This window comes from Psittacula echo (genome assembly GCF_963264785.1).
Source record: "Psittacula echo genome assembly, chromosome: 6".
NCBI lineage: Eukaryota > Metazoa > Chordata > Aves > Psittaciformes > Psittacidae > Psittacula > Psittacula echo.
The window spans coordinates 28968147-28983706 of NC_137743.1; the positions used below are offsets into that span (position 1 = coordinate 28968147).

Genomic DNA, 15560 nt, shown 5'->3' on the forward strand with positions numbered 1-15560 from the left:
CCTTAAGCTAGGCTGCTGCAATTCCACCTTTCTGTCTGTTTGCAGTAAATCATACCCACCTGCTGCTGAGGAAATTCAGTAGCAAACCCATTTCTTCCCAATACCCCACTGGCACTGATACATATTTCTCACAACATTTCCTAATAGGTGCGAAATTTAATACAAAACTTAATACTCATATAACATTATGGTTGAAGGTAAAGCAACCAGCACATCAGGGAATTAACAACTATATTTCTAAGAAGAACAGAATTTGTTCAAGTTGTAAGTGAAGTTTATTTCTTTTTCTGTTCCTTGTTCGTAGTAAATATGAATGCATGACTCTTAAATTGATGAATGCACCCTATAAAATTCTCTGTCAGAAACTGTAGCCATTTACGACTTTACTGTTGCACTATCCTGCAAACTAGACAAGAACTTCAAAATAACAGCAACAAAAGAAACGTTCTAAACCACACCCTTTTCCCAAGCTACTGTAGTAAATAGTCAACAGTTTTCTAAAAGTATTTTTTTCCCATAAGCCACTGTAAAAAATAGTCATTAATAAAACAGCCTTTTGAATTTGATTGACAAAGGGGTTATGATGGAAGTATTCATCACTTTGTTCAGTATTATAATACACAAGATACAAATTATGATTAACGCTGAGTCAGAGGTATAATTGTCAACACGAAATTATACATTAAAAGAATAAAAGAAGTACTTTGGAATTAAATAAATTATTGCATTGACAGAAAACAGAGAAACCCACCATATGAACCTCTGGAACAGTTTCTGAAGTGCACAAAACCCAATGTGCACAATCAGGGTATTAGATTATGGGATTGGCATTATTATATGAATATTAAACAAAAAGCCTATTATTCCATCTGTTTACATAATTTCATTTCTTTCAACATGGGTAAAACAAGTAGAAGTGAGTTTAACCTTTGTTTCAAGTTGCTATTTCTCTTTATAAAGGTTCTTATGCAGCAACATGAAATCTGTCTGTGAAAAACTGTTAACAGTGTATGTTTTGAATCTTGGGGTTCATATAAAGAATGTAAAATCTTGCTTTAACATAATGTAGAGTTAAAGACACATTTGACTTAATACAGCTCACCAAAATGTGAGCTACCAAGCTCTTCAAATCTAATTTGCAACCTTAAAATTTCATAATGTTAGTTCTGATTTTTAATATAATATAAAACATAAAAGAAACTAATTTTTACTGGAAAAGCACAACTTGTTACATAGAAGCTTATCTTTCACAGCTTCATGATACAACAATCTGCTGCTAGTGATGTCAACATATCTTTACCATCTTCTCCAGAGATCTTGTTTCTCTTTTCGAATAACAACTGCCTGCAAAATTGCTTTATCTACAAACACTAAGAGCTAAATATCAGAAAAGATCTAGGCCCAAGATGTAGGGCCAAGACTCCACTCAGATGTGCATGAACTCTTGCTCTAATCAGCTGCACCTGCTCTTCTGCAGACTGAAGGTGACCTTTAATTTTAGAAGAAACCATGGTAGGGCTGCTGCTTTGAATTTTGGAAGCTTATTGCTATATGCAAAATCTACTAAAACTCAGTATTTGTCAGCCTATTAGTGTATTTGGAAAAGTCCTCTCAGTAGATGAGTTTCAATATTTTCAGATTCCTTTTGAACATTAATGTCACTCTGTCAGCCATTTGCTAATTCAGTATTAGTATCAGAAGCAGTAAAATCTTCTATAGCCTGTCTTCAAAAGCACCCAGTACTTAGAAATCTAAAATGAGCTTCTGATTTTTTTTATTGCAAAACAATAAAATTGCAAAAGATTAAAGTTGCACTTTTATACCAAGACATCCAAACTGCCTTACCTCATTGAAATACTCTAATGGAAATAAAAATCTTGTGCTACCGTATCTACTCCCAAGAATCTTGTCTCTGCGATCACAAAGCATAGAATAATTTAATCTCAAAATCATGTATGCCCCCATTCAGAAAAGCGCAGACACATAAATAATCAATTTAGCCTCTTCTTTCTATACAGAATTACATAGTAGAGAGTCACAAACAGACAAACAACATTTTGTGAGCATTACGTCTTCAGTAAGGATCTGACCCCAAACATCTACCCAGACAATCAGGTCTACAGAAGACTCATTTGGAAAGCGCACAGCATATCTGCAGTATGACAGCCAAGTGGGACTAGCCAGACCAACAGAAATAAACTCTTTAATGCCTATACCATTAATTATATCAGAGCAATAATTAAGTTACTTCTTGTTGCTTTGACATAAGACAACAGAAGAACAATGACACAGTCTGATAAGAAATGAAAATCACATTTACCAGAGACTCAATAGAGAGACCAGTACCAGAGCAATATGACCAGCTGTTCTTGCTGGCATCTGAAAAAATGAGATCTACACTGAGGCAGTCCTTGCCCTAGGAGACAGCTGGAGATTTTCACCCTATGTTCCCAACTCAAGCCTAACATCCTCATGTGACTCAATTCATTTTCACCATCCTCAGGCTTTCAGGAATGCAGGGAAACCAATCTCTAGGATGCAAAATACTCCATTGATGTTGTTTGCAGTTACTTGAACATGTTGGCTTTAAATAAAATGAAAGAACATAGGGACCATGGTCTGCTGAGCTTGGAGCTCCAACGTAATATCCCTAAAATATCTAAGACACTGAGCCTGAAGGCTGTCCAAGTGAGGTAGGCAAGTAGCCATCAAAATGAGTTTAGATGAAAGATACCATGCAACTTCCACCTCCTATGCAAAGAAAACAATCTTAATCTGCTAATCATTAAGCAAGTGATGAATAGCAGAACAAGCAGAAATGGATTACAAAATGCTTTAAATGTACTCAAAGCCCAAGACAGGTGTAACTTTTGCATATGCCTTTTGAGAGCTACAGTAAAGAACCTACAGCATAGTCTACAGGGAATCTGTTGAGATGTCTTTCATTGGCCAACCACAAAGGTAAACTCCGTAAGAAAAACAAGCTATTCCACATCTCCCTAAAGGACCTTGCAACAGGCTCTGACTTGCAACAAACCTTTGATCATCTCCACTACAAGGGTCACTTTGCAACATGACTATACAGAGCCTGCAATCAAAAGCTATAAGTGAATGCCCATTGGATAACATTGATACTTGAATTTAAGAATGAAATTGTTCAACTTTCATAGCTGAAGATGTGTCTGTATTTTTGTTTCTTGTTGATACTAGAAAAAAGAAAGAAGCACTGTAAAACCATTATCCTCCTGAAGTTCAAGAAAATTGCTGTCTGATGTTAGAACTGGAAGTCTGCCTACTTCTTTCTACTTCTTTCTACTTCTACCAGTAGAAAAAGGCAAGAAAAGATGCTGAAAGGTACTGAATGCACAGATTGGAAGGTGCCCACATGAAGCCCAAAACACAGCAGATCCTGAGCAACCTGTTCCTAAGTAACTAATAAGAAATGGATGTCAAAACTTGATGAGGGAAGAATGGGATTTGCTCACACCTCACAGGCAAAAGATGTGGTTTAAGACAGGGTGTAAAGAAGACAACTGTTACAGCTCCCTGCTACACTAGCGCTTTTTATGGCAGCTCTGAAACTACATTGTCTGGAAGTCTGGAGTTGAGGGAAATCCCTGGAAAACAGGCTGCTCTTTGGATGCTAAAAGGAATATTCAGAATTAGCTAAATGTCACTTTGGATCTTTGAATGAATTTTGGGTCCTGCCCATTTTGTGCCAAAATGCTTCTAGCCTTCATAGGGTATGCTATTGCTACTTGTCAGATTTCAAGGTCTGAGCTGACACAAGAAAGTACAAGATTGTACACATGATGTTAGGAGTTGTTGGAAGAGGTGTAAGAAACAAGGGGATGCTGAAGTTCATTGAATCTCTCTGAAGACAGTCACACGGAGAGCAAACTTGTTTTAAAACCTGATGACTGGAGAGCAAATGGCACTTCTTAATACGCTAGGAACTGGGGGCTGCACCACAGGGGGTACTCTCCTGAACTGCTCAGCTCATGATAGGTATGTTTAAGCTGAATTAACCTCTCCAGATGCCTCAAGGTTATAACAAACCTGTCAAAGCTTTCAGTTTATCTTAATAAGCCAGGCTTAAATCAGCACAGTCTAGGTGCCAACTCATAAGTGGATCAGCCAGGCCTGCCTCAGGGATGGGATGAGCATTTGGCAGCAATAACAGCTTCAGCTATGTAATTTTTATCCATCACCACTAGTCTGTCAGAGCTCCAGGCCACCAATTCCTCCTAAGCTGAATTCTAGAAAGTTTTAGGCCAGACACAGGGAGGTAGAAACACATACATAGATGCAATCACCTTGAAAGCTTTGAGGTTTGAAATGGAGGCACCTACTAACAGATACGCTATCATGGTTGGGCAATTAGTAACTCGATGGGCTTCTGTATCATCATTTTGGATCTAGGTGCTTTTAAGTCCATTCAGGTCCTGCTATAGGCATGAAAGTTCTGGGCCAGGAGACAAAACCACCTTTCCACTTGCCTAAATATATATGCACTTTTTCTGAGAATATTCAAATACCTTTAGCTACATTATAATGAGGTTAAAGCAAAAAAAGATTTCCCCACCCCAAATATTACAAATGTCAGTAATGAGAACAGTAAAAATGTCACCACACAAAGAGAAATTAGCATATTTAGAGAAGTATTATACCCATGAGTGAAATAATGCAATCAGCTAGCTGCAAGATAAAGCTAATTTGGTTTCCAACAATTTATCAACAATGCACTGCTCCTTTACATTAACAAATTTAAATGGTACCATATCCTGAAAACAAGAATAATTCACGCAGAATATTACACTGTGTTAATTAAATAGCTGCAATAGAAAAGGTCAGGCCATGACTGAAAGATACACATATGGGTTGTGAAGCTATGAAAAGATGGAGTGATTTCAAATCAAGCAATTAAAATAAGTTATTTAAATCATTATCAAGTCACCAATAAACACATCTAGATTTTCTAAGCCCATTTTGACAGCTACTTTCTTTTGTCACTGTTTCTCATATATTCTTCTTGCTGACCCACGTAAGAGTCAAAATGTCTTTAAACCCATCATAAGATGAAGTGCTTGAATAAGTTATCAAAGAGTTATCCTGCTTATATTCAAGTTTTCATTTTACTCTGCAGGTCATACTAGGCAAGAGGCAAGTTTTGCAGTTAAAGAACACAGCCTTACCTGACTTATTTCCTGCCACTAGAACCAAGAAACCCCTTCCTGTTGTGTCATCTCCCACCCCAAATTACTACAGTTAATTGAAAAATGTTCAAAGAGAAGTATTCTTTCACTTTGTTTACTTCCGCAAATGACAGCACTTTGTCTTTGGCACAATGCCACCAAATCACTTATAGTAGTAACATAGCCATTTTAAATTGAAAGAACATTTTGGCATGGGCTAAACTGTGTTGAGATGGTAATGCATGAAAAAGACCTAGTAAACAGGGAATTAATTTTACTTGGCGCTCTAAACTACTACTGAAATACCCCTTGGTCATGGCCAAATCTGAATCTTTATTTTTACTGTACGTTTATCCCTACAGTTGTACACAGCAAGCTCGAATTTTAATTTGTAATTGTGTGTCCCCTGTTATTTAACTATGCATGAATTTTGTTTTTCCTGGGGAATTTCTGAACTTTTCTAGACAAAATCTCATTTTCTTTTTGATTATAGTTCTGCTGATTTAGTTGGTACAAACTTCCTTTTTGCACCTCTAGGGCAACTTCCAGTTTGAACTTCAGTCTAGCAAACAGAGCTGTGTGGGCTAAACAAAATGCAACGTCCATATGTTTTGGGAAGAATTTTATGGAGTGCATGGGTTTGGCTGCAAAACCATGGGGTAGACACCGCATGTGAAATTCAGTTGTGTGCTGCCCAGCACAGTAACAGTTGCAACACTGCCACTGGATCTAAACCCAGTCTGTATGGATCCGGCAGTGCAGCTCTCCCCAGTTAGGCACAGAGGCATTTATCAAGCCGACTTCCAGACTCTGTGACAGAATGCCTAAGCCAGCCAAACTGAAATACTTATTATTCTCAGGGAAGATGAGCACTGTGCAGCAAACAAGCCATTAATTTTATGACAAGCGCAGATGGTAGATATACAGATAAATACACAACCTAATGGAATGAATATATACTTCAATCTATTTAAATGATAATAGTTTCTAATGAGCTTAGTGTAACCCACATGATGGTATATTCATCCGAATTATTTTAAAATGGATTTCAATGCAGGCTGTAACTGAATCCAACTATTTCTTCCTTTTAGGAGCATGGCTGATTTGTATCCACCCAACACAAAACAATTTACTTCTCCCTTTAAAGGAACGGATACCCTCAGAAGCCTTCGGTTGCTCCCTTCAGGGAGGCACCCACACATCCTGAAGGCCAGCCCAGCTCTGCCCTCTGCGACTGCCACGGTGACGGGCCGACGCCACAGAGAAATGTTTCGGAGGAGGAGCTGAGGGAAAGGCTAGGAGGCCCCGCGCAGGCTCCTCCGTTCTCGCCCGCCGGCCCACGGCCTGCAGACGCAGCGCGCTGCAGACTCCAGGCAGTGCTATGCCGGGCAGCGCTATGCCGGGCAGCCTGACCGCGCTATGCTGGGCCCGGGACAGGCGGAGCGGTGTCCTTCGCGGCTAGGCGTGTGCGAAGCGGCGCGGGGCACCTACCCGGCGCGGCAGGACGGCGGCTGTCTGCCTCCGCCATGCTCCTCCGGCTCTTCCTCCGGGACGGCTCAGGCTGGCTCTCCTCGGCACCACCCCCCGCTAATGCTCCCCGGCCCGGTAGCGGGCCCGACCTGTTGCGCCCTGCCGCGCGGGGCGGGGCTGCGGTGGCAGCGTGACTGCCGGGGCTGACAGCGGCCTCAAGGCGGGGGTTCCCCTAGCAACCCCGGTGACACAAGAGCGGCCCGTCGCCCCCACCGGCAGCTCCCGCTTTCCTGTCCTGGTGCCCGGACCCCCTATCCCACCGGGGTGACTGCCCGGCTGACCCCTCCCCGGGGGTTCCCAGCCCCGCACCCCCCCGCGGCTGCCAGCCGGCACGGTTTCCTCCCCACGGGTGCCGGGCCCAGATCTCCTCCCCGGAGCCGCCTCCCTCCTCCCCTCGCCGGCGGAGGAAGGAGGCGGCCGCCGGCCCTCCCCGACCGCGCATGCGGCTGTGCCGGGCCGGGGCAGCGCCGCTGCGCTTGGGGGCTGAAGTGTGGGTGTCCCTTTCCCGGCCCTGTCTCCGGCGGGCCCCCGTCAGCGCCCCCGCAGATGGGCTTAGGCTGGAGCAGCGTAGAAGAGCGGCAGCCCCTCCTGCCATCGCCGCCACAGCAGCAACAGCCACGGCGGCGGCCGCAGCCGCGGGGTCCGGCGGGGGTACCGGCGGCGGTGCCGGGGCGGCGGCTGGCGCCGCTAGCAGGCCGCGTCTACGGGCGGCGGTGGCTGGTGCTGCTGCTGTTCTCACTGCTGGGCTTCTCGCAGGGCCTGGTGTGGAACAGCTGGGGCCCCATCCAGAACTCGGCCCGCCTGGCCTTCGGCTTTAGCGGCTGGGATATCGCCCTGCTCGTCTTCTGGGGGCCCATCGGGTTCGCGCCCTGCTTCTTCTTCATGTGGCTCATGGACAAGAAGGGTGAGCGGGGCCGGGGACTGCTGGGCCGGGGCACGGGACTCTCCGCTTCCGCGGCTTCCCCCGTGCCGGGTGGGACGCGGTGGCTGTGCTCGTGCCCATGGCCGTGGTCCTGCCCTTGTCCTGGCGACGCCTCGGTGAGGGGCGTCGTCGAGGTCCTAATGCCGAGGGAGGGGGCGCCGCCGTCTCCGGGACACCAGTTGCGCTCGGGGCTATTGGCCTTGGTCTTAAAAGGCAATGACTAATACTTTGAAGGCATCTTGAGTGCTATTTTCAGTACGCAGCTCAAACAAAGGCACATCAAAGGCCTTTCACTCGAAGGTGCTTAAGTTGTTCCTAAAGTTAAGAGGAATGCTGGCATTTTACCTCGTGGCTGAGCTGTGGATCTGAAGATGTGCTCCAGGCAGGGCATTGCTGTGCGGGTACTCGACCTGGAGTTCGTCATGTTTTTCTGGTAATCAGCTGTAAAACAAACACCTGTGTTTGGACCAAGTAATGCCGGTGTTCGTGGTAGCCATTGCGTCCTGAAAGACATACTTCGTTTTTAAAAGCAGATTGCACCCAAAGTCAGTGGTTTGCTTTTAATTCCACTAGAAAGGTTCAAAGACAGAGAACGTAAGGCAAAGAACATAAACGAGAAGTTGCGCTTCAGGATTTCAGAAGGCGATCACAAGAGTTGCCTAATTTGTGTTCAGGCTGTTGCATTTCGATAGCAAACTTCTGAAAATGGTGATTGTCTCTAGAGAACTTGCCCAGGGCCTGTGCAGTTCATTTGTGGTCACCCCGGGGATCACTCTGGTGAGGACAGGTACCTGTGTCCGCAGGTTTGAGCTTAAACCCATAGAAGCATTTAGTCTTTTAATTCCTGTTTAAACAGGCCTCTAAACAGGAGATAGGAGTCTGTATACCCTTGTGGTTCCTGATGTTAAATGCTACTCATTCCATTTATTTAAGAATTAATAGCTTATTTACGTGGGGGGGAAAAGGTGGAGACTTAAGGCAGGCAGGGAGAAAAGTTGTAGCTGAGAAGGCTTGTGTCTCAAAATTGGAATTGCTGTTCCTAAAACTGAAGAGGTGTTGGAGGAATACAACCTATTGGGCTGAAAATACATTCTCCAAATGTGGTCATGGCGGCTGTACAGCCAGTCTTCTCTCAAGCAATTAGACTTAAGTCAACAATGTCAGTTTAGACTGCTGTGTAATAGTGTTGTTAGCTATCTTAAAGTAAATTGTTTTGTTTTGCACATTGCAGAGAATTACTCTTTCCGTGGTATGAAGGAAATAAAGCTAAACTTGAACCTGTGCTTGTAGAATTAAGTCTGTGTTCTTATTTCTTCATTTTCTATGAAGTTGATCCCAACCATGCAAAAATATACTGGAAAAGTTTCAAAGTAACTTGTAGGAGAAGAAACATTAGTGTTTTGTTGTTTCTTTAGCGTGCTTAGTAATGTGGTTGCTGGATTTTATGGTTTCCCATGTGGCTTGTATTAATGAGAATGTGTACAAGATTTTCCTCATTACTGTAACTGATTGCTTGGACATTTTTTTGGTTTGTTTGGTTTTTTGGGGTTTCAGTGTTGGGTTTTTTGGTTGGTTTTTTTTTTCCCATCTTCATTGAAGATATTGATGTGAACTACCCCTTTGCTATTGCTTTGTTGCTTTCCTTGTTGGGGAAGATTTTGATTGTTAGCCTAAATAAAGCATCTAGCTCATTGGCTTTATGTGTAAGGAGTACCTAAGTGCTCTGGAGCATGTTCTTTGCACAGCAGCAGATTTTGTGGGGGCCCTGATGTGTTTCATGCTGTTTTCTGAGTCTGAATGATTCCACAGTGAATGTGGCACCGTTCACTTTGGAAGTGACAGTGGAATCCTGCCATTTAGCTCCTCATGGAACAAAGAGGAGAGCTATTGCTAACCAACTCTTCCTTGTGGCACGTTTCCACTGGAGGCATATTGTGGGAAGATACCTGCTCTTTGGAGTATGCATGCTCCAGGAGGAGCCTAACCCTACTGCTTTAAAGCTGTAAAGTTGGGTAGGTCTGACCTTGCAGGGGCAGCGTTTGACTTGCCTGGAGTACAAATGCTTGTTGTTGCACTAGATTTACTTTCTGTACCAAAAAAATATAGAGAAATGACACAATTTACTCTCTGGCTTCAATCATCTGTCATTGGAGTTAGCTAGTAAAGAAACTGTCAGGAAAAAAATGTGAAATGTCAACATGTAGAACTTGGCATGTGTCAGATGTATGATACTGTAGACTATGCAGGTCAGAATTTGAGGGGAGATTCTGTTGTTAGATAGTCCTATGCTTCAGTCAGAGGTATTTGTAACTGATGAGTAGCTGCCTGATGTAAGCTAAGTCTGATTTTGTGTTACGATGCTTCAAATGAAGTCCAAAAGCATCTGTCTGTTTGGTTTTCAGATGTTCATTGTAGCATATAGTATTTATATAGTTTGAAACATGAATCTGTTTCCATACCAAACGTCTTTTGTATTGTTTGTGCATTTGATTCTTATTACAGTACTGCTTATAAGGGTTTGGTTCTATTTATGTATTTATTTACCTTTTAACTAATTAGAAGTTGAACGATTAAATACTCAGCAATTGGCATGTTCATAATCCTACTTGGAAGAAGTGTTTCTTGGGCTACATGATTCAATTTCATCACAGGTTCTCAGAGAAGCATGGGGTCTTCTGAGAGCAGCAGTGTTTATTATTAGTAACAGGAATGCTAAATAAGCTCTAGATGATCTGTTCTTCAGCTCTGTATAGAAGGGATCTAGGATGGAGAAATTGTTTGGGGTTTTTTTTGTTTTCTAACCTTGAAGGGTTTCTTGGCCTTTGTGGCCTTTTCCCTCCTGGCCTGCCAGGTGTGTCTCCTGAATTTTTCGTGGAGGCCTGTTTGCAGTTGGCACAGGCAATGCAGTTGGAGAATGTGAGGAATTCATGGGTTCAGCAGTTTTGCTTACATGGGACACTCTTAGTAACTATTTTGCTGAAATTAAATTTACATACCATTGTTATCCTAGTGATTAAATTACGAAGTAGAGAGGAAACTTCAATAATCACATTTTAATTTTTAATGGAGACTGGCTTGTCTGTTGAAACCATGATTATTTTTGTGTGACTAGTTATTCCTTTCCAGAATATCAAACTCTTGATTTCATTGCTGTCTCCTAAGTCATACTTGTTTTTTTTTCTCCGAGACGTTTGATAGGTCTTACCTCTTCCATCTGGGAATTTTGAGGTTAAGTCCTTTAATACAGTCTGACAAAATAGTCATGAATATCGAGTATGGATACTAAATTGGGTTTTACTAATATAAAAATTATCTTGATAACAAATCTCTGTACAAAATAAACTACACATGATGGACAAAGAGAATTCTGCGTAGCAGCTTTCATGTTTAAAGTACCCAGATTTTAATTTTGTTCTGCAAGCATAGAAACAGTGATTTTATTTTCAGGGGACCTTCAGACTCCTTTAACTTGCATCTAGAGTCACTGAGAGAGAAGGGAAACTACTTCAAGTGAACTTGATTCCTTCCCGCCGCCCCCCCCCCCACCCGGATGTTCATCTAGGGAGTGTTAGACTCTTTCTCTTAAGTGGTTCCGTTGTGCTTGGCATGTCAGGGTCCTTGTCTGTCATTCAGGCTCTCAGACAACATGGTGGTAAATATAAATTGGGAGCACTGACAAGAAGACACAAAGTTTTTAATCGAACTCTTCATAGCTCTGTTGTGTCCCATGTGATCATAAACACAGGGGGGTTTGGTTAACAAAAGGGCAAAATTAGGTGAATTGTGAATCTTTGAAGTCTGAGAGTTTTCACCTTATGGTGAAGAAACACATTTTCAGCTCCTTTTTGTCATGATTTCGGAAACAGACTTTTCTTATCACAGATGCATGACTGCAAGATATATGGCCAATATTTCAATATTACCAATTTGATAAATCACAGGTCAAGCTCAGCGTAAGCCCCAGCTAAAGATGTCTTAGATAAGACTCAGTGTGAGGCTGTAAAACTTTAATATAATTTGGTGAAGATCAAGCTAAGAGGATTTACAGACTTCAACAATAGAAAAGGTTTATACAGACATTATGGTTTTGATAGGTTAGTACAACCTACAGGAAAACTTACAGATGTAAGGTGCGGGCAGAATGCCAAGGAGCCAGTGAGAAGGGAAGTGTGATGTTTCTGGTACTTGACTGAAATGTTGCTGGAATTGCAGAGAGTAGTCTCATCATAAACAACTGATTCTGCTTAGCATTTATGTAAAGACAATGGTGTTGTCAACTCCAGTGAGAGCAGCAGGAGGCTCTGTTGAATTGAATGAAAGCTACATGTGAACTTAGTGCTTCAGTTCAAAAAAAAAAAAGGGGAGGGGGGGAGGGGAAGAGAATGCCTCGACTCATATGAAGTGAGAGCTGTATATATTTGGTGAAAAACAAGTGATTGATGCACTTCAATCGAACAGGAAAGAACTTTGAAGGGAGGTATATGTTTACCCCAGACTGTTCTCTCATCCTGTGGACATCTGCGTACTATGAACTATGCATATTTCATTCTCTCATGCTGATCCACACCTATCAAATTCCATGAAAGGGGTTAGTTTTCCTAAGCTAACAAATCTTGGAAGAAATGGGATGAAGCGATGTTTTCATGTGGAAAGATGAAAGAAGCAATTAGCTGAATATAGGTAAATCCCACTGGAGCAGATATTTGATCAGCTTGATTTTACAGAACTGATTTTTATGAGTTGCTTATGTATGTGTTTGTATAGACATACTTTTCCTCTGTAACATGAGAGGAAAAGAAGAAGGAAGAGTGAACCAAACTTAGCTGTTGTTGCTTAATTTTATTCACTGTGGCTACATGAAAGTCCACAGAGCATTTGTGCACATGCTTGCAGAAGTGAGGACTCATTAGAGAGTTGATTGGCCCACCTTCCCTGAAGTCAGGCATGCTGCAAAAGACCACTTGAGATACACCAAGTGATTGTCAACATCGAGTGGCTTAATTAGGTTCTGATGAGTTGTATTACGTTAATGCTGCTATGATTTATCATAGCAATACTAGCTTGATTGTTAGAAGCACTTCCTATACCTCCTGATGGGCCAGGTTGAGTTGAAAGCACCAGTCATGGCTGTAGACAGATGTCTTCTTCTGAAGCTAGCTCTTTCTGTTAGATGGTAGCACCCTCTGTCCCTGCTTTGCACTTTTTTGCTAAAGACATCTCGCTTTATACTGGTATGCTTTATGCAACTGCTGTGCTCTTTACACTCTGCACACTTCTTTGCAGCTACAGCAATGGTGCTAGGACAGCTGTTTGAAACACCAGGTACTGAAGAAACTGCAGGAAACTGTATGCTGGATTTAAAATAACTTTTTCATGGTGAAAAGTAAAATCCTAACATGTTTGTGTAGCTCATGTGAGAATAGTAATGACTACGTTATCCGAGAATAATGTTATCTTGGGGCTTTGGTGCACTGAGCATACAGGCACAGTGAGTGTGGAATATGTAACGTGCTATACCTTGATGTTGAGAAATTTACCAGTATGAAGTATGATCCCTTACTTCTATTATGCAGCTGCTAACACAAGCAGAGTTAAAACGCTTAAACATCCCAGAACTGGGTCAGGACACAGCTCCAGCTAGAAAGATACTTTGTCAACAGTAGCTTTTAGAAATTGACTACAGAGAGTATAAATACTAGGGCAGCTGCGCACTGGTATCTTCCCTCTTGTATGCTCAAGTATTTTTCACTACCCCTTGTAACCTTTTCTTGACCCAAATTCTTCCTACTCTGACTGCTTCCTCTTCTGTATCTCCTGCTTTGTGTCCGTTCTCCTTGCTGTTGTGCAATATACATCTTGTCCTACTCTTATTTCCCTCTGTCCTCCACAACTCCCGCTTGTGGAGGAGTAGAAGAGGAGGTTGGATGTGAGAAGCTCAGGACTCTAAAGAGTGAGAGCAGATGAGAGAAAAGCTCTTGGATAGGTGGGAAGAGAATAGAGAATGGGAGAGTATGGGACAAAGTAGTGGGTGAAGCACGGGAGGCATGAATGTAGAAACAGGATCTGGAGCTGCAGGATAGGGTGTGGTAGGGATGGGAAAGGTGGAGGGAGAAGATGAGTAGGAGGCAAAGGGAAAAGGATGCTAAGCAATCAGGATGTGGTAGTAAACCTGACTTAGGTAGCCAGCAGCAAATGATGGGGGTGGTGGGTGCCTGCTCCCCTCCTGGGCTGCCTGCACAGCACCCTAGCTATGGATCAGTGAAGACAGCTTTTGTGAACTGGCTTGAGAAGCACTTTTAAACCCAGGAGCTGGGAAGTCTCTTTGAATGCAATCGACCTTTTTTATATGACCTTTTTTATATTTGCTTACCTCCAACAAGGTTCTGGTCTTTTGCATCCATGCAACGGAACCTCTGAACTCCACCTGGCAGTGCCTCTTGTTGCCCAGAGGGTGTATTGGCCCTTCCTTCACTTTCCCCTTCCCCAGGGTGCCCTGGGCCATGGCTGTCCTCTCCCTGTGGGGCTCCCGAGGTGCTGCTTACGCAGAGGAAGATGGCTGCGTGGGTTTGGTGGTGACCAGTGTCTGGCCTTGTGTTGGAGGCGTGAGTGGGATGCTGGGCTGGGTGTGACTCTCTGTCTGGTGTGTCTCCCCATCTGGAAAACCTTGTATAAGGGGACAGAAATACTGTTACACTGTCCACTGCCTTGCAGTTTTAAAAACATTTAAATGTTTCCAAGCTTCTTTCTTCTAGAAGTTTTTGACAGTGTGGCAGCTGTGGTACATAAAGGTAGCAGGTGCTGACTTCTGTAACATAAATGACAACAATAATGCCTGTGTTATCCAAGTCCCCTGTTTTTTCTTGTAAGATTTTTATTATGGAAGTAGTAAAGTACTTAGGAAAGTTATATTGAATTCGTTTTGCTAGCTGTATGTTTATACTGTGTTTGTAATTCCTAGCTACTAGTTTATAACTACATTGAAGAGGAAAAAATACAGTAGACCAGGTTTTGGCCTGCAAAAGCTGAATCTGATCTCTTTAAAGAAAAATGAGTCTGTTTCCTTCGAAGAATTAATATGATATTTATTTTTTTTTCCGATCAGAAGAAACTAAGTATGAACTAAGAAAGACTATTTTAATTTGGTAAAGCTGAACTAACCCAGCTTTACTGATTTCTAAATCCGAGTAACAGCATTACCATTGCCCAAACAAAACAAATTTTATGCATTATTTTGGGTTGATATTTGTTTTAGGAGGTAGTTTAATGTGATGTTTTAGGAGTGAAAAACAAGTCTGAAGATAATGCAGAAATGAGACTCATTACTTGTTACTAAACTTTGGATATTTTCTGGATTGCCACTTTCCGCCTTTTTTTTTTTTTTTTCCTGGGACAAAATGCCCTGCTTGTGGAAGAGGAACCATGTAAAGCAGGAGTATTTTCTTGCCTTTTCAGATCTGAAGAAGTAGACAGTGCATAGCACAGCTCCTGAAATAATGTTCAATGTTGTGAAAATCTATAGTCTGATGCGGTCAAACAAAATTATTTGGTTAATATAAAATATTTGTTTAAAAACACTCCCCTTCCTCCCCAGACCCAAGGTCAGTACTGAGATGAGCAAGAGTAAATTTAAGGAACATGGTATTTTGGTAATTCTTCGTTAGAATAGCTTGAACATTTTCTTGGAGGATGTTGTTTGAATTTTCCCAGTGGCAACCTGGTGTAGCCTCACCTGAGCAGACCAAAACCCTTGCTGGTACAGATTTCTTTAAGAACTTTTTTAGTTATGATCCTGGGGCAAGGGAAATTGTGGCCTTTCTCTCAGTGGTGACATTCAAAACTATTCCATCACTTCCTGCCATAATTTTGTTTTTTAATGCTTCTCATATGCATGGGCTATTGTGGCTCTCTAGCTG

The 15560-nt window shown here is 42.3% G+C and overlaps 2 protein-coding genes across 4 annotated transcripts in view; one reads left to right on the forward strand and one right to left on the reverse strand.

Moving 5' to 3' along the window:
• Positions 1-6801, reverse strand: part of HSPBAP1 (HSPB1 associated protein 1) — a 38917-nt gene extending 32116 nt beyond the window's left edge. Inside the window, exon 1 of the mRNA XM_080621578.1 lies at positions 6687-6801. Coding sequence (XP_080477704.1) covers positions 6687-6723 — 37 coding nt within the window. The 5' untranslated portion in view covers positions 6724-6801. The remainder of the gene's footprint in view (positions 1-6686) is intronic.
• Positions 6802-7193: 392 nt separating this feature from the next.
• SLC49A4 (solute carrier family 49 member 4) overlaps positions 7194-15560 on the forward strand; it is a 68964-nt gene continuing 60597 nt past the window's right edge. For all 3 annotated transcript variants that reach the window (XR_013957184.1, XR_013957185.1, XM_080620768.1), the window contains exon 1: positions 7194-7629. Coding sequence is in view for 1 of the 3 variants with exons in the window: in XM_080620768.1 (XP_080476894.1) it covers positions 7272-7629 (358 nt within the window). In the remaining 2 variants the exon portion in view is untranslated. The remainder of the gene's footprint in view (positions 7630-15560) is intronic.